This window comes from Wasmannia auropunctata, unplaced genomic scaffold (assembly GCF_000956235.1).
Source record: "Wasmannia auropunctata unplaced genomic scaffold, wasmannia.A_1.0 LD336052.1, whole genome shotgun sequence".
Lineage (NCBI taxonomy): Eukaryota > Metazoa > Arthropoda > Insecta > Hymenoptera > Formicidae > Wasmannia > Wasmannia auropunctata.
The window spans coordinates 919,784-936,419 of record NW_012026838.1 but is presented as its reverse complement, the minus strand read 5'-3'; the positions used below and the strand labels follow the sequence as shown (position 1 = coordinate 936,419).

Sequence of the window (16,636 nt, the reverse complement as noted above, 5' to 3'; positions counted from 1 at the left end):
TTCTTATCAGTATTACGAAAGAGTTGCAGTTTTGATCATATACGTGGTCTGGTTGAAAACAAAGGATTATCCACGATTTAGTCCAGGGAAATCTGAAGTGATAGTCTACTTGTAATCCAATCAATTAGGTTCTAATCATGTACACTACGTACTAAATGATTATATAAAATAAATATAGCCATTACAATTCCGCTATGCTCAATATATTTATATGTAAAATTCCTCGTACGTGAAATATAATTTTATCTTAATCACTTATAAGCACAAAGTTTGGGAAGTCTTTTTGCCATAGCATATGCATTTCACTTATAAAAGACATATTGTTCTTGTCATAACTTAAATACTAAGGTTGTTATATTAATATTGACGTAAACCACCACGTCTAGCTGCTGGTTGCATCATCCTGTTCGGCGGCGTTATCGATATATCCAGATAATCTCCTATTGTGAATCTGCGATTGTACAAAATACACTCATGTGTAATAAATGAAAGAATCACATGTAAATGCCTATTAAAAAAAAAAAAGAATCACCTGTTCGAAATTTGTTACCTTGCTTGTGCGAGCGTTTTGTTATCATCCGCGCCTTTCTGTCCGGAACACGTAACACCAATTTCACGCATGCGATAACCGGAATTGCGTAGCTCGGGAGTCACTAATGAAAAGTCGAAGTACGTTCCCTTGCTGCGAGCGTCCGGGTTCACTTCCTTAACCAAGCCTGTGATTTCCCGCAAAGTTGCATCCATCCTTAAAAAAAAAATTAAAATCAGAAGTAAGCTCCTTGTGGTAGTAAGAATTGAATTAATAAGAATCATAAGCTAAGAATGTATATCAGAGTATCCAATAAAATTCACTGTTATAGTCTCCCTCCTCCAAATAAAGTTAATGTTACCATGTATATATCTGCAATTCGTTTGAAGGAACGTTTCCCCTGCTGTACTCCATTATATTATGATGACGTCCGGTGTTGCAGAACACTCGCAGTAGAAGTGGACATGTCTGAAATACACACAAGATCATCAATCGCGTCTACGATTGAAGGAGCGCTTAATCCTCTACCCCTGGATACCCGTGGTCACATGGAACACCCTGGTCATAATGACCGCTATTCCAGAAGAACGCGAGTTTCGTTCATTTTTCCACTGGTGTAAATGTGGACCTTAATCGGTCATAATGATATTCCAGGCAGAGAATTAAATCCACAAGAAAAACATTTCTAGAAAACACCTGTTATCGTCTCACCATATTTACCTTCTCTCTATCTACCGGCTTCTCGGGAAGCTGTTTCTCGTCCACCACCATAGATTCCAAAGCTCCTGCCATATTTCGCTCAGTCAGTAACAAGCACCTCTTCTTGTTAGTTGGTATATATGTCCGTGTCTCCGTGTACTGGAGGCGGTCTTGATATCAGGCTTTAATAAGCAACCAGGCTTTAATAAGCAGTGTATTTGTACAAAAACTGGTCGTGATCCCTGGATGGGAATCAACCAAATCAGGAAATCAGCGTACGAGGGTATGCACTATACACAAGAAAGAACAATGTTAAAGATGTGTATTTGTGTAGCTGTAAGGTAAACGTGCCAGTGGCTGAACGTGTATCTATAGCTGAACAAGTACACAAAGATTTATTTTCAAATGATTTTTTTCATATTATAATTTAATTGTAATCTTTAAATATTTTTATAATTAAATTTTGATATTATAATAAAAAAAAGTATTTGCGATTGATAAATGTTGTGTACGTGTTCAGATATAGATACACGTTCAGCCACTGGTACGTTTATCTTATGTATTCGTAGTATATCGAGTTCAAGTTTATAGATTCATAGGTTTACTAAGCTAAGCCCACAGGATTGTATAGATAAATCCTCTTTCTTTCACTCCACCGGCCGGTGAATTATAGCGCCTTCAACCACTTCTACCTTCTCGCAAGATTATATAGCGCCAGATAAATCCTCCCGGCATTAAAGGTTAGGAGATTCTCCGAAATCTCCGAATAAGCTATACAGAATTGAAGGTTCGCCAAGATTAAAGTAGATAAAATAAAGGTGTGGAACGGTCGATTTTTTTAAAGCTTAAGAACAGAAAAAATTAAAAAATGATATATATGTGTAATTTTTTCACTTGTCCATTTTTTGAGGTTAAGTCGACCATTCCAAACACTTATTTCATGTCTACTTCGATTCTGGAAAAGAATTTTTAATTCTGCATAGCCAGCTCGAAAAATTTAATGTCAATAATGTAACGTCAACCTGTAATAACCTTAGGATCTCCCGAAGCTGCCGAAAAACCGTTCTTTCCAATAGAAAACAACACAGTCAGGCAATCACCGCATTCGGTTTGAACGATGTTTACCGGCTACCCGCTCACCGGCTGTAAACGTCATTCTATCTTTATCACTCATATCATATATTACACACGCGGAAGGAAGATAGAGCGAAGCTTACAATGCGTGAGCGAGCGCAGGCAGCACAAGAAACGTCAAAATCATTCAAATTAATAATATCGCGTATAAATTCTTATTTGCAGCGTTATAAAGATTATAATCGAATATATAGTATTATGTGAAAAATATTTATTTATATTTTTCAAATAAGTTAGAATTTATCAAAAATTATAATTTTTATACATTATTTATAAATCTCTTAATTTATATTTTTTGTACTTTAATTATCGATTTAATTATAAACATTTATTTCTTAAGACACATGTACATAATTAAAAAGCGCAATTGCATGGCAATGTGTAACACTTTAGAATGATAGAATCTTTATTAATGTATTGTAGAAGGCTAGAAAAAAAATTCTTACGAGCCAAAATTCTTTCTATTTTATCACTCGTCATTTATTTCCTGCTTATTTAAAAATGTAACAACACGTTTTGCTAATTCCCTATAAACTTCTGCTTGTCTGCTCTTTGGTGCCGCCAGGACAATCGGTTTACCGTTGTCCGAACTTTCCGCGATATTCCCGTGCATTGGTATCGTCTGTAAAATATCTACATCTGCAACAAATCCGAAGAAAAAAGTATTAAACCTCTCGTATAAAATTCGTACGAGTTACAACTATCGTCAGTTAAATTATGTCTCACTGATAATTTTACAGATAATGTAGCCATTGGTAATAATTCATTACCAAGTTCTTTAGCCAGCGAGAGCGTGGCGTTGCCGAAGAGCGGCACCTCCGTCATGCATTAATATACTTATATAAACATCCGTACAAGTTACAGCTATTTTCAGTTAAATTATATCTTATTCATAATTTTATAAATAATGCAACTATTGATAATAATTCATTACCGAGTTCTTTAGCCAGCGAGAGCGTGGCGTTGCCGAAGAGCGGCACCTCCGTCATGCATTTCGGGCACGTAACGCTGCTCATATTCTCCACGATACCGGCGACGGGAATGTCCAGCTTCCTGAACATATTCGCGCCTCTCCTGGTCACCTCCAGCGCGACCTTTTGCGGCGTCGTCACCAGCAGCGCGCCGGCGATAAAGAGAGTCTGGATCAGAGAGAGGTGCGTGTCCCCCGTCCCGGGGGGAGTGTCGATCACGAGATAGTCGAGCGGCCCCCACGCCACCTGATTCACCAGCTTGTCCAGCGCGCTCATCACCATCAGTCCCCGCCAGACCACCGGTGATTTCTCGTCAATTAAAAATCCCATGGACATACTGCGTGCGAGAGTATAAAATTATGGAGTGCGATCCCCGTTTGTCTGATCGTCTCGGACCAACCGACAGCTAATCACCATTTCACACCATAATTTACGAGAGGTTCCATGAGGTTCTCTCGATTCAGCGCCGGTGACTCGTGTATGTTCATCATGAGGGGTACGGAGGGTCCGAAAACGTCGGCGTCCAGCAATCCGACGGACTTCCTCGGCTCGATAATCTTCAGGGCAGTCGCCAAATTCACGGCTGTCGTCGATTTCCCAACGCCACCCTTACCGGAGGCGATCAGGAAGATTTGTCTTACGCCCTTTATGCGTTTACGTTTAGGAAGGCCTCGCGCCATGACTTCCCGCTGTCTGGCTTCCAGATTCTCTTGCTTGCTCCTGGTTGTGTCGATTATCGTGCTGTGCTGGAATAAGAAAACAGGAATGACAGAGTCGTTGATAAAATAATAATAATAATAATAATCACGAAACTTTAAGCTAAATTATTAGAAAATTAATTTTATTGAAGAGGTTTAATTCGAATTTATTATGTCCATTTCTATTAATGTAGATTAACTTTAAACTCGGTTTAACTTAATTTTTGTATTTTTTTTTAGAACTAGAAAAAGATACAAAATAAATTAAGCCAAGATTAAGGTTAATCTATACATTGGTGGAAATGGCCATTAGAAATTATATGCGGGGCATATGTCTATTTCTACCAATGTGGATAAATTTTAATCTCGGTTTAATTCTCTGTTTATCTTTTTCTAATTTTTAAAACTGGAAAAAGATACAAAATAAGTTAAAGATACAAAATAAGTACCGAGAATTAAAGTCAATCTACATTGGTAGAAATAAAGTTTAGAAAAAAATAAAAAAAATTAATAGAATCGAGATTAACGTTAATCTACACCGGTAGAAATGGATTTAATTCGTGTGTGAGGTTGTATCGTTAAATGCCTCCGTGGAAATTAGGTTATAGACACACGAGACATCGCGTCCGAAGCTCCGAGGACACTTCGTGCACGCGGGGGATTGCAGAAGAATAATTGCGTGCTTACTTGCCGCTGCCACAGGCACCGAAGGGGTTTTAAATATCCGCTGAAGCGCGGCCTCGCGATAACACTCGACATGTTTTTGCCGACACGTAAGGTTATCCACGGCTAACCTCGCGGCGTTCAAAGCGCGCGGTGCATCCCACCGTAAATATATATACACGGTCCACGAAGATCCCGGTGACGCGGAGTGACGCGTGTGTAAGGAAGAGAGCGTTATCGAACGTTCGTTATCTCTCCATTATTCCTGCGCGAGACACGAGGCCAATTTGAAAAATTTTGTCCCGAGCAGAGAGAAGCGTGAGAGCGGCCACGCCGACCTGCGCCGACCTTTTGCGTGGGACCGGCGATCTCCCCCCGTGACCCCGTACACCAGTGCTCCACGTCCACGTTTTCAAAAAAGGAACTACGTACCACGTCTATCCAAGTGCCGACGGGAGAGAAGGCGCGGTGTGATCTGACAGGGGCTCGACGAAGCTCCGAAAAGCAACACGCTGGATTATTACCTATATATCTGCAATCCCTGTATTCTTTAATGCTAGTCTCATTACTCATACTACCTTGAAAAGAATTAAACGATAAAATAATTTAGAATATTGTTGCATGGATGATAACGAAAAGGAGGAACATCCAAATCCTCCGCCGACGGGAGACGGTATAGGCGCGATGATTTTCCGAGAAATGCCTTTATACAGTAGCAATTTCACGTCTCTCGTTAATCATTATGCAACAATAACATTCTAGAATATATTTTATTGTTTAAGTCTTCTCGAGAAAGCACGCTTCTCTTCGAGAAGACTTTATTAATAAAATATTCTAGAACATTTTTGTTACATAATAATTAACGAACGATTTTCAGTGTTTATTATGTTTTATCGTAAAAAATAAGTTGCTGCGCCTTATACGTAATTATACTATATATAATCAATAGATGTTAAATAATAAATTAAATTTGGAGTAATTTTAATGTTTTTTATAATTAAATAATAGTTTAAATTTAATTACGCATCTGTGGAGATGCACAAAGGGTCATAAATATTGTTAAAAGTACATATAGAGATGAGAGGTTAAGCAAAAACCGCGGCTTTCGCAGCGTCAGAAACTTCGTTTAAATCGAATAAAGTATCAGGAGCGCACATTAACTAAGTAGGTGGCAGAGGTATTCGGGGCGGAGACCGCCAGCGCGCCGTGGAGGAGGAGCCGCTGCCCCCACTCACGCATATATGCTGCTTTTGCGCTGAGAGGCGGGGCCTACGCGCCGTATGAGAGTGGGAGATTCCGTGCCTCTTCGCTCAACAGCTTTCCGCCTTACCGACAAGCCTCTGTCGATACGCGCGCTGGTTAGGATTTCGTGCCACTTCTTTGCTCAACATGTTCTCCGCGTATCGGCGGGAGTTTTTCAGCCTCTACATCGAGGCGCGCTGGCTAGGATTAATAGGATTCCGTGTCACCTCTTCGCTCAACGTGTTCTCCGCGTATCGGCGGGAGTTTTTCAGCCTCTACATCGAGGCGCGCTGGCTAGGATTAATAGGATTCCGTGTCACCTCTTCGCTCAACGTGTTCTCCGCGTATCGGCGGGAGTTTTCGAGCTTTTGACGAGGCCCGCTGTCCAGGATTCCGTGCCTCTTCGCTCAGCAGTTTTTCACCTTACCAACAAGCCTCTGTCGATACGCGCGCTGGTTAAAATTCCGTGCCACCTCTTTGCTCAACATGTTCTCCGCGTATCGGCGGGAGTTTTCGAGCCTCTGACAAGGCGCGCTGATTAGGCACGTGGACGTGGTTAGGTTTCTCTCTGTCCCGAGAGAGAGTCGCTCTCTCTCTCTCTCTCTCTCTCTTTCCTTGACACGAGCTTCCGTCTGTCAGCGTCGGAGGTCGGAGGCGTTAAAAGCAAGCGAGTCGCGCGATCGGCGAGATGTTCGCTGTCATCGCGACATGTCGTTTTTTTTTTCAACTCTGCCGCCAAATTAATCTCCACGCACTTTGCCTCGCCGCCAGTTCACACTTTGGCGCTTCGCACACAGCGTGAAGGATATGAAGAAGTCATGCACACGTACATACACACGCGCATCGCCGCACTCGACCTAACCTGTACTTATACTTTTTTCGTAATCTCCACAGATATTCCTGTCATGACGAGCAACAGCAAGAGCATTCGCGTGAATTATTGCGGTCTCGCCGCGATTTCATCCCTTTGACTCGCTCCCACGAGGGAAGAATCAAAAACTCCCGGCGAAGAACACCGGACTGTTTGGGTCAGGTTAGGGTTACGTCGCGCGCACGTCGCGCGACGGGTCGCGCTTATTTGTGCTTTCGGTGGTGCGCTGGGGAAAAAGAAAAAAAAATGGCGGCCACTTAGTCAACTTTCTGCCGAGCGCGAGCAATTGCGTCGCGATCTCCTCCGGCCGCATCGTGCACAGTCGATTTTTTCTCCCTTCCCGGATCGATGATGACGAAACGTACGTTCGTTCACGATCGCCCTCACCGCGTCACCTCGTCCGAGACGTAGTCCGTCGTTGGCGCGGTCGCGTCGCGGTCGAGAGATCCGAGAGCGATCGCCGATGAGAGGTTAAGATAGGGACCGATCTGTTGGAAGTTGTCTCGAAATTTAAAAGCCCTCGCGAAGCTAGATTCCCTCCGGAGTCGGAATGACACTAATAGCGTGACGAATTGTGCAGGTGACGGACGTCGCGTTTGACCAGCAGGGAGGACGGAATATGGGCCTAAAGGCAGCCGTTCAGGCTCTGAAGTAAGATTCGATCAATTAAAAATTAAATATGTCATCGACTTATAAATATGTAAATCCATCCCTCGAATCTTCTATTAACGCGCCTGATGTGACGGCCTGACGCAGGAAAGCGGAACCGTTAAAGGACAAAGTCCAGCGCTGCAAGGATTTGCTTAACGACAACGATGCCTGGGTATGTCAGCAGCAGCTGCAAAAGATATATCAGCAGGTCCTCATACTGGATCTCGAGTACGCCCTGGACAAGAAGGTCGAGCAGGAGCTGTGGAGTCTTGGATTTAAGAATTATATAGTGACCCTGCAGTCGCAGGCCAAGGACAGGAAGAATCCCAAGCGAGGCGAGTCCCAGGCGCTGCTCAGTTGGTGCCTAGAAGCGGCCAGCGGTTTCTACTTGACCTTGCTGCAGGAGATCTGCACTGTATTTGATTTGGATCTACCGTTTAGAAGGTACACATCCTTTGCACACAGGTTTTCGTTTATTCATTTCGAAACATGAGGCTCGTTTTTTTTTATTTGTATTGAAATGTGGAATTCTAGGAAGGAGAGAGATTATCCCTCCCTCCTTTTATCACTTACAATTTTCAATTTACCTCGTATAAAATCGAGATATACATAGGAGTAAGAATCAGGAACTCAGGACCTGCCAATTACGAGTTAATCGCTGTCATACAGAGCTTATATTATCTTTTCAATTTATTTATTATTGCTTGGAAATTTTTGTCTTTCAAAAAACAATACGATATTGCGATTTGTTTATTTCCTCTTAACTTGATATTTTGTTTTTTATTGAAATAAAGAATATTCCCATTGAAAGTTTCTAATATTCTAATATAACATGTCGAACGGCAGCTAACCACCCTTTTATGCAAATATTTTGCACACATCTATTTTTAAATTCAGCTCTGTTGAGATTATATATTATCGAGAGGACGATTATTTTTTTGCAGGAAAGGTTACGTGTACGGATGTACGTCCCCATGGAAGGCCGTCGAGAAATTGTCTCCGCCTCACAAATCTTCTTGCTTTTACGCTTGCCAATATTGCCTTGTACATCTGGGCGATATCGCACGATACAGAAATGAGAGCAAACAAGCCGAGATGTTTTACAGACACGCTGTCTCGCTATCACCATCCAGCGGGCAGCCGTATAACCAATTGGCGCTCCTGGAGGCTTCGCGTGGTGATAAATTGGGCACGGTGTTTCACTACGCGCGTTCAGTAGCCGTGAAACATCCCTTTCCGGTCGCTACGGCAAACCTCGCCACAACTCTGTCCTCCGCGTTGAACGACAAATCCTTCAATATTGACGGCAAGACCAAATTGAATTCTCAGGAATACATCGCTGTTTTTCTGAAGCTCCATGGAATAATCCACATACTTGGCGACTTGAAGTTGGCATGCTTGTACAGCAAGCAATTGACGGAAACGCTGACCGCGTTGGTGGCCACTGAGAGTTTCAGTTCGTGGATGCTCGTGCAGATGTTTGTGATCAATCTATACGCTCTGCAACACACAGCCGGGATTGGCACCGATAGCATGGAATTGCTCAGGAACGAGCAAATAGCCAACGATAAAAAGCTCGCCCGCAACTGCATACTGGACCTAATCGCGGGCACTCTGTCTGCCTTGCTGCTACCTGTCTACACGATAAAGAACTCCATCATCGAGTACTTTGCCTTGCCTTCAAGTAAGCACTTTATGCATCATCGCAATTTACATTTTCGACGAGATTGACACAAGACAGATCAGAGTAACAGATAATATCTTTTTTCTACAGTAAAACTGTGCCTTGATTGGATCAACATAAAACCTACGGTTTTGGAAGAAGTTGCTTTTACATCAAGATTACAGATTTGGCCCAGCCTTTGCGTGCTTTTGAATGCCTTGCAGAACTGCGTCGTGGACTTTAAATATGATGAATGTAAGTATTTGCATTTTATTTATTATAAAATTATTTGTTCACATATTTAATCAATGAGTTTAAGAATTAAAAAAGTATATATACTGCGAAATTTTTTATTTATATTCTTAAATTTTTCAATGAACATTGCTTAGATTTATATGAATATATATGAATTATATATTAAAATATCACAAATTAAATAAATATTAAATGAAAATTTGTGTGACAGATTTATAATATAATGCTATATTCTACAGATGTTGCAGTACCACTGCCAGAAGACCGCGACCTTCAGGGTTTTCTACCGTTAGAGAAGAGTTTCGAGAATCTCAGATTCGCGAATACAGCGCTCGAAGGTGACGTCGCGACATTAAACAAGCTACGGGCGGTACGCATTCTGCAGCTGGGCCGTTGCTTCGCTCAGTATCAAATCAACGGATCGACGCCGATCTCGATTATGACGGAGGAGAAAACGGGCGATAACAAATTCACGTCTATGAGCAATGGCGCTGGGCCCAGCAACGAGTTGATGAAGGAACTCGAGGAGCTTAGCTTGAACAAGGACAAGCAACTCGACACTTCGATAAGCCCGGTACTGTCCGAGGCGACTAGCAGCAAAAGTTCTGTGGAAACCGACCTCGAGATTTCTGCAGATAAGAAGATTTTCCAGGGTATTCTTAAACCGCAGGGCTCCTTGGAACGAAATCGAGACTCCTCGGTGAGTGTCGCGGAGACGAGCAGCAGCGAGGCGAGCGCTCTTCCAACGTGTGCGAGAAAACCGCGACAGAACATAGCGATGCAGGCGATCATGCGTCGCGCGGAGAACGAGCAGAAGCAAGTGACGTTCAAGAACGTGTCACCTGTGATCGTCGAGGAGGAGAGTGACAGAAAGGCGAAGGTAGCGAGCGCCGTTCCGTCGATTGCTTCTGTTGCAAACAAACCGACGCCAATTCCGGAGATGCCGAAAGCTAGTGAAGCTGCCAATGCAAATAATATCCTTTTCAACGTTCAGAATCGACTACCGGCGATGTCGCTCGCCCCGTCCGCCGGTCAGGGCCAATCCGCGTCGATTCAGAGCCAGCAGCAGAGACCAGCTAAATTGCCGCCTAGCATCCCCATGCCACCAGGTCCAGTGAATCAATTGGCAACCAAAGAGACTCAACAAGTCGCTCAGCAAATCCTCCCGCAAATGCACACCGCCATGACGTCGCAGTGCGCTCAACAGGCGTCGACACTGGGGCCGGTCTGCTACCCGAATCAATCGTTCAACGTGCAGAATCCGCAGTTCGCCAAGAACTTCATGGCGAATCGATCGCCGCTGGCGAACGCGCCGCGTTATCAGATGCAAGGGCAACTCGGTAGTAACGGCCAGCCATCGGTTCCACCGATGCCGCAGAGCGTTAATGGGATACACCACACGATCAATCAGAGCAGACCGTTGCATCAGAGGATGCCGCAGAACGTATCTCACAGTCCCGCGCAGTTGCTGCAGCAAAACATACAGCTGGGATCGCCTGCTCAGCAAAACATGATGTCGCAAAGCATGAGTTTGCAAACGAATAGTATGGGGCTGCAACCAGGTATGGGCATGGAGCAACAGAACCACTCGATGGGGCTGCAACAGCAACCGGGCATGATGCAGAGCAATCCCAGACCGAGCGACATGCACAGTCAGTTGAATATGAACGGCTCGAATATGGCAAACATGTCGGCGATGATATCGGCGTTGTCGGTGTACGAGAAGGATCCCCAGCAGCAGACTCTGACGACGTTGGCGAGCTCACAGAGCCCGACCAACACGTCCAATTTCCCGCTGAACTTCAATCAGTTCAGTCCAAACCCAGCCTTCGGACAACCGTTGTCGCAAAGTCAAATGTCGCCGTCGTTCTACAAGAAGAATTCCGACGCGATGGACTTCCCGTTCCCGAATCAGGTCAACGTGGCTAAGAGTCAGTCGCAACAGCAGCAACCGCAGACCGCGACGAACAGTTACATGTTCTGCAATTACGAGCCGACTGAGCAATTCAACTTGTGGAAGGACAGTCGACCACCTCAACCGCCGATTACCTGGTGGGGTTCGACTGGCAATGCAACGGCCCAGATGCATATGAAGGATTCGACCGCTAATGATAACACATTCTCGAACTGGAGCGATTCAACCACTCTCGGAAATACGGCGAGTAGAATGCCGTTGACACCGGGCAAAAATTATCAGTCGCAACAACAAAACGGACAACATGGCAGACATCTTATGGCAGGAAGTAACTTTGAGGATTCCAGATTGTTTGAGGTAAGTCCGTCGTTTAGAATATAAGTATCTAAATATTTCCGACAAAATTTGTGCAATATTTTGAGAAAAATAAATAAGCGAAAAATGTTTCTATGCATGAATACATACATATATTTCAGAAAATGTTTTTTAAAACTAGCTTTGCTTAACTTAACTGCACTCAAAAAATTTGTAATACATTGGGAAATTTTGAAGAAATTTGAGTTATATTAGTCCAACACAAGCCTGCAATTTGTAAAGAAAAATGAAAATTCGAAATATTCATGTCCAATATAGACAAATTATTGATCATATTTTTTTTTCAATTTTCTAACAGAAAGTTTTTGGATGTATGTTCATAATCATTTCTTTCATTTATTTGATTCTTCTTTTAACAAGTTGAATTATCTAATTTCATACATAATCTCATAATTTTTATAATTCTCGATACTAATAAAGTCTTTAATTTTTCATCATATATATTTAATTTGAAGTTTTTTAATTCGACGTATGAATATTATAAGGCTCATTTAGCATCAGATTTGATCTTACTTTGTATATTGTAAGAAGTTACATATTTTAGAAGTATTCTGTCTTGAATAATTAGATAATAACGTTCTTATCTAGCTCGAACAGAAGCCGTCCCAAGCAGTGAGCACCGGCAACACTTACTCCTTGTTCAGTGGCAACACGTGGAGTACCGTTAACGCATCAATTAATTCGGGCTCGAGCAATCAAGATCAAGTGAAAACACGGCTCCATCAGCAGTCTCTGTGGTCCGGGCCGGGTCCTTCCCCGTTGGAGCGGCTTCTGGAGCAACAAAAGTCGCTGCGCGAGGGAGGCACCACTTGAAGGAACGCGCGGAGGATCCGCTGAGGAGGACAAGCAGAATGTAATTTCGCATTCAGCGTATGCCGAATTTAAGTAACCACAATGCGTGCGCGACGGCGAATAATTACCTAACCATTCGACAAGAGATGTACGAAATTCTCAAAAGATACGTAGGGAAGAGCAGATAACTGAGGTTGACCGTGGCGTAGCGTCTTCCTCGAGGCATTATGATATGCACAGGGGTAATATAATCTTCGTTATTTTTCAATTGCACATGTGACATCTGCGAGACTCGGTATACACATTTTTCGGAATGGATTTCTTGCGAAATTAAAGCGAAGCGAGAGACAAATGTTTGCCGAATGGCGATTCACAATTGCAATTTAATTCGTATGGGAATAAATATAGAAAAGCAACAAGAAAAAAAAAAGGTATTAGAAGTGCGAGATGCGGTAGCTGTTAGCAAAAAAAAAAACGTTAATTAGTACACAGGAAATAAAGGAAAATGTAGACACTAATTACGAGTGACGCGCGCATGACTTTGTATATCTTTGGCGTAGAAGACGCACAATAAACACGTCTCATTTATCGAATCTGATCTGAGCGGCGCGCGTCGTCCTGTTTCGACTTCACAACAATCTCGGATGCCGAGACTGTACTTGAAAAAAATCAGACGGATGAACGACAATTATAATTGAACACACTCGTTTTTAACGTAATAACTTTATTTCGTATATAGAAGTATCACAATTAATAACTTTTCTGTCCGTAATATTATATGTAAGTTATATCACATACGTCGTGACTATAATACACACACACACACGTACGTCACGAAGTTCTCCGTTTCGTCACGATTAAAGTTCTTAAAAATTTTTATTCCACATCGAAACTTCTGATATTAATTTACTGAAAAAATATATAGGAAGTGTTCCAGGCAAAATATGTACGCAAGCAATACTTTTTTCCCTTCCTATTTTCTTTTACCAAACAGAACTGCCTAACCGCGATTATTAACGAAATATTAATACTAAAAACATTTGATGAAAAAATTGTCGCACATCTATATCTGATTGCATCTGTGTCTGCAATCCGCAATAAAATCTGTCTCTTTTTCTCAATCCCTTCTTTCGTTTATCAATTAGGCAGTACTGAATGATGTAAGTCACAAAATGGTCTAAATCTAAAAATATACATTATTATTTCGATAAACGTTTAAATTGCTTGAATCATATCGATAGTGAAAAAGTCATCGTTAACATAATGAATAATTAAAAGTTTGTTTTATACTGAATTAAGAAATAAACTTCAATCATTTATACAAAAAATATCTTTTACAGAGAAACCAGTCAAATAATCATTTTACTGTTATCGTTTTCTGTGTTCGTGCAAGAAATGATAAATATTAAAAATTGCATAACTTTTTTTAATTAATCGCTATGTCGTCAGAAGCATTCAAGTTATTTTGCGAAGCGTTTGTCCTGTAATCAACTCTACGCTTTATCGTTAAATTGCAATGAAAATAGTTTTTATTATCAACTATTTGGCGCAGGTTCATCTCACGTATGCGGAAACAGTCATTCGAAAGACACTGCCTCTTTGGCACTCTGCATGATCTTACCTGTTTGAAAATACGAGTTGTCTTAACAGGCTGTTATTATTATCTTATTATTAAACATAAATGCTGCTTTAAAAACTTTACAATTATTTATAAAAATTATATAATCTTGTTTTAAAATATTAAATAATAAAGAAATTCAAACGTCTTATAATATGACAAATACAACAATGGATAATCTTACCAGTCCATTGAAGGAAGAAGTAACTCTCCCGACAGCTTCAAATGTGTATGTGAATTGTTTGCATACAGCGATGCAATTGGCAATTTGTAAAGAAGCCGACATATCACCCATTTGATTTATGCTTATGTTCAAAAAGAATAAGCCCATCTCTCTGATGTGAAAAGCAAAATCGTAATCCCGATTCAAGATATACTCCAGGTCCCAATTTTTTCTTAATATATTATTTTGTGCGTTAAACTATAATTAATCATAACAAATTTGCAATCTTAATTATATGAAGAGTTTAATTATACTATTGAGAATACTCAATTATAATATTGAGCTTCTCAATATTATAAAATTGAGAAGCTCAATTATAATATTGAAAAGCTCGATTCTATTCGCATCGCTGACTACACGTTGTTACCTCATAAAATACATCCTTATGATGATATCGCAAATGGCCGATCATTCTTCCATGTGGCAGTTCCATTACACAAGAGCCAATACAACATGGGTATGATCCTTTTCCTACTCTAGGCGCTAGACTTATCATCGACCTTTGTTCGTATCTTGGGATAATTGACTGAGTTTGATTCACAGGCTCGGTTTGAGAGGCAGTTGAGGGCATTTGAATATCATCGGTTTGAGTGGCCACGCAAATTTTATCGTGTAGGATTCTTCTGTTGAGCGCATGATATGGATGCAGCAGGGATAACTGAGAAGCAATACTTTTATTTAAAAAATTGTCCTAGTCGTTTTTATTTTATGAAAAAGTTACTGAGCATCTGATGATATACCTTTATATCCTGCAATTTGGCCGACATTTGTTCCACCGCCAAATTTCTTGTTCCCATAAAGGAAGATTTACATATAGGACACATCTGCAGCTGTACTCTGCACGTATTACAAATGTGATGTCCGTTTGTGCATTGGACTTTTACACCCTGTGATGCTTCTAAGCATACGGGGCACTGCAGCAATTCCTCCAGCGTGTCGCACCACTAAAGCAATGTTACAAAATAGTCAATCAATATGCGGTAATTATTCATACAATTATGAAATACATAAACCAATGTTTCAAAAACATTTTGTGATTAACTGCCCGGAATATCGGTCATTATGACCGTTAAGGTTCACATTTACATCAGTGGAAAAATGAATGAAAATCGTGTTTTTCTGAAATAGCGGTCATTATGACGGGGGGGGGGGTTCCATGTAACCGGTCATAATGACCGATGTTCCGAGTAGAGGGTAACGTAATAATACGAATCTCTCTAAGAGAAATTCAATGCCGTACTTTTTGTATCATTGTCTGTGTCATTATCTACTATTTTTCATTTGTTTGTTTCGACAATCTTCCAAATAACAAAAGTATTTTATTTTCATTACTTTTTATGTATTTATTTCGATCACACACGGTGACTAAATAGCATTATATCTATATCGGCTTATCGGCTGATAAGACGTTTAAAGACGTGGTTGACATTATTACGATGCGGGCACAAGAAACAGAAAAAAATCGTGTTGGAATAAAAATACCGGTGTATGCGATATCATACCATGACTCGAATCTCCTCCATCGTGATTGCGTGTATCTTGTTGAGTTCAAAATACGAGAACAAAACGGCAATATTTTGAAGACACCGATGACCGATGCCGATGACAGTATACTCGTTACAAAACTAGCCTCTCTCTCGCGGTCCTCGCGGAAGTCGTGGAATCCCCGCTTTTTTTTCGTATCTCCCCTCTCACGACGTCACCCGTCGGACAAACCCTGACAACGTTGTTGTTAAGGTTCGCCACTTCACGAAAATAAAACTGCTAGGCGGCTTTAAAGTGAGCATCGCTTACGTTTGGACAGAACAATACCTCTCTGACGATACATGTGTATTAATTACATTCCAGTACACTGACGTCACCACTCACATATAAAGCGGCCTTTGTTGTCCAATCTTTTAGGATTTTAGGTTATACATTTAGGTTATACATATTCCAAAATGTGCTTTTAAGAATTAATTTAATTTTACAAAAAATTTTTAGCATACGTAATGTAAACTATAATATATATCTTTTTGATAAAATTTTTCTTGAAAGCAATTTGGAATGTAGCTTTAATTGATATTTAAAATCATCTTAATCTGAATTGTTCGCAGTATATTTTCTTAAAAATTAAATTAAAGTGAATATCACTGCAGGTAAGTTTCATTTTGATAAGTATAAAAGTGTGGCATCATTGGTAAATTCTTTCTTTCAAGAAAAATAAAATAGCAAAGATTTTGGTTCAATTCTTACTTCAAAGTTCTTTTTGCTTCATCAAATTTTTTTTCTTTAGTAAAATTCGAGTATAACATATAAATCCACGGTGGAAGGTACAAGAACCGCCATCTGACGAGC

At 41.0% G+C, this 16,636-nt stretch overlaps 4 protein-coding genes across 14 annotated transcripts; 1 reads left to right on the top strand and 3 right to left on the bottom strand.

The window, feature by feature from the left end:
• Positions 1-187: 187 nt before the first annotated feature.
• Positions 188-2,388, bottom strand: LOC105451415 (histone deacetylase complex subunit SAP18). 7 transcript variants are annotated; one of them, XM_011691843.1, is made up of 6 exons: positions 2,123-2,223; positions 1,921-1,999; positions 1,241-1,518; positions 891-997; positions 551-745; positions 188-451 (listed from the first exon to the last, which is right to left on the bottom strand). In XM_011691843.1, the coding sequence occupies exons 3-6, from the start codon at positions 1,319-1,321 to the stop codon at positions 358-360; spliced, it is 477 nt and encodes a 158-aa protein (XP_011690145.1). In that variant the 5' UTR covers positions 1,322-1,518; positions 1,921-1,999; positions 2,123-2,223; the 3' UTR covers positions 188-357. The 7 variants fall into 7 exon arrangements, with proteins under 7 accessions (XP_011690145.1, XP_011690147.1, XP_011690143.1 ...); XM_011691845.1 differs by lacking the exons at positions 1,921-1,999; positions 2,123-2,223 and adding an exon at positions 2,251-2,388; XM_011691841.1 differs by lacking the exons at positions 1,921-1,999; positions 2,123-2,223 and adding an exon at positions 2,261-2,388.
• Positions 2,389-2,817: 429 nt separating this feature from the next.
• Positions 2,818-5,148, bottom strand: LOC105451413 (iron-sulfur protein NUBPL). Of its 2 annotated transcripts, none has more exons than XM_011691840.1 (4): positions 5,127-5,148; positions 3,748-4,079; positions 3,297-3,670; positions 2,818-3,001 (listed from the first exon to the last, which is right to left on the bottom strand). In XM_011691840.1, the coding sequence occupies exons 2-4, from the start codon at positions 4,011-4,013 to the stop codon at positions 2,832-2,834; spliced, it is 810 nt and encodes a 269-aa protein (XP_011690142.1). In that variant the 5' UTR covers positions 4,014-4,079; positions 5,127-5,148; the 3' UTR covers positions 2,818-2,831. The 2 variants fall into 2 exon arrangements, with proteins under 2 accessions (XP_011690142.1, XP_011690141.1); XM_011691839.1 differs by lacking the exon at positions 5,127-5,148 and adding an exon at positions 4,719-5,051.
• Positions 5,149-6,577: 1,429 nt separating this feature from the next.
• On the top strand, positions 6,578-13,401 carry LOC105451411 (protein SMG7-like). 4 transcript variants are annotated; one of them, XM_011691834.1, is made up of 8 exons: positions 6,578-6,762; positions 6,831-6,969; positions 7,388-7,458; positions 7,564-7,902; positions 8,403-9,142; positions 9,233-9,376; positions 9,616-11,648; positions 12,255-13,401. In XM_011691834.1, exons 1-8 carry the CDS (start codon positions 6,755-6,757, stop codon positions 12,477-12,479), a joined length of 3,699 nt encoding a protein of 1,232 aa, XP_011690136.1. In that variant the 5' UTR covers positions 6,578-6,754; the 3' UTR covers positions 12,480-13,401. The 4 variants fall into 4 exon arrangements, with proteins under 4 accessions (XP_011690136.1, XP_011690139.1, XP_011690137.1 ...); XM_011691837.1 differs by lacking the exon at positions 6,831-6,969 and having other exon boundaries at positions 6,579-6,800; XM_011691835.1 differs by lacking the exons at positions 6,578-6,762; positions 6,831-6,969 and adding an exon at positions 6,977-7,168.
• LOC105451412 lies at positions 13,166-16,621 on the bottom strand. The gene is made up of 6 exons (XM_011691838.1): positions 16,535-16,621; positions 15,802-16,194; positions 15,040-15,243; positions 14,667-14,957; positions 14,261-14,497; positions 13,166-14,079 (listed from the first exon to the last, which is right to left on the bottom strand). Exons 2-6 carry the CDS (start codon positions 15,820-15,822, stop codon positions 13,885-13,887), a joined length of 948 nt encoding a protein of 315 aa, XP_011690140.1. The 5' UTR covers positions 15,823-16,194; positions 16,535-16,621; the 3' UTR covers positions 13,166-13,884.
• Positions 16,622-16,636: the final 15 nt, after the last annotated feature.

What these genes read in the sequence shown, in the direction of transcription:
- LOC105451415 (XM_011691845.1), bottom strand. Translation starts at nt 1,321, where the DNA reads ATGGCAGGAGCTTTGGAATCTATGGTGGTGGACGAGAAACAGCTTCCC. An exon ending in ATAGAGAGAAGGTAAATATG is followed by an intron (nt 998 to 1,240) that starts GTGAGACGATAA and finishes TGTGTATTTCAG; the next exon opens with ACATGTCCACTTCTACTGCG. An exon ending in AAAACGCTCGCACAAGCAAG is followed by an intron (nt 452 to 550) that starts GTAACAAATTTC and finishes GTACAATCGCAG; the next exon opens with ATTCACAATAGGAGATTATC.
- LOC105451413 (XM_011691839.1), bottom strand. Translation starts at nt 4,790, where the DNA reads ATGTCGAGTGTTATCGCGAGGCCGCGCTTCAGCGGATATTTAAAACCC. An exon ending in GTAAATTATGGTGTGAAATG is followed by an intron (nt 3,671 to 3,747) that starts GTGATTAGCTGT and finishes TCTCGCACGCAG; the next exon opens with TATGTCCATGGGATTTTTAA. An exon ending in CTCGCTGGCTAAAGAACTCG is followed by an intron (nt 3,002 to 3,296) that starts GTAATGAATTAT and finishes GATTTGTTGCAG; the next exon opens with ATGTAGATATTTTACAGACG.
- LOC105451411 (XM_011691834.1), top strand. An exon ending in TTGGATCTACCGTTTAGAAG is followed by an intron (nt 7,903 to 8,402) that starts GTACACATCCTT and finishes ATTTTTTTGCAG; the next exon opens with GAAAGGTTACGTGTACGGAT. An exon ending in AGGATTCCAGATTGTTTGAG is followed by an intron (nt 11,649 to 12,254) that starts GTAAGTCCGTCG and finishes GTTCTTATCTAG; the next exon opens with CTCGAACAGAAGCCGTCCCA.
- LOC105451412 (XM_011691838.1), bottom strand. Translation starts at nt 15,822, where the DNA reads ATGGAGGAGATTCGAGTCATG. An exon ending in TGGAGGAGATTCGAGTCATG is followed by an intron (nt 15,244 to 15,801) that starts GTATGATATCGC and finishes ACATTGCTTTAG; the next exon opens with TGGTGCGACACGCTGGAGGA. An exon ending in ATAAGGATGTATTTTATGAG is followed by an intron (nt 14,498 to 14,666) that starts GTAACAACGTGT and finishes GATTAATTATAG; the next exon opens with TTTAACGCACAAAATAATAT.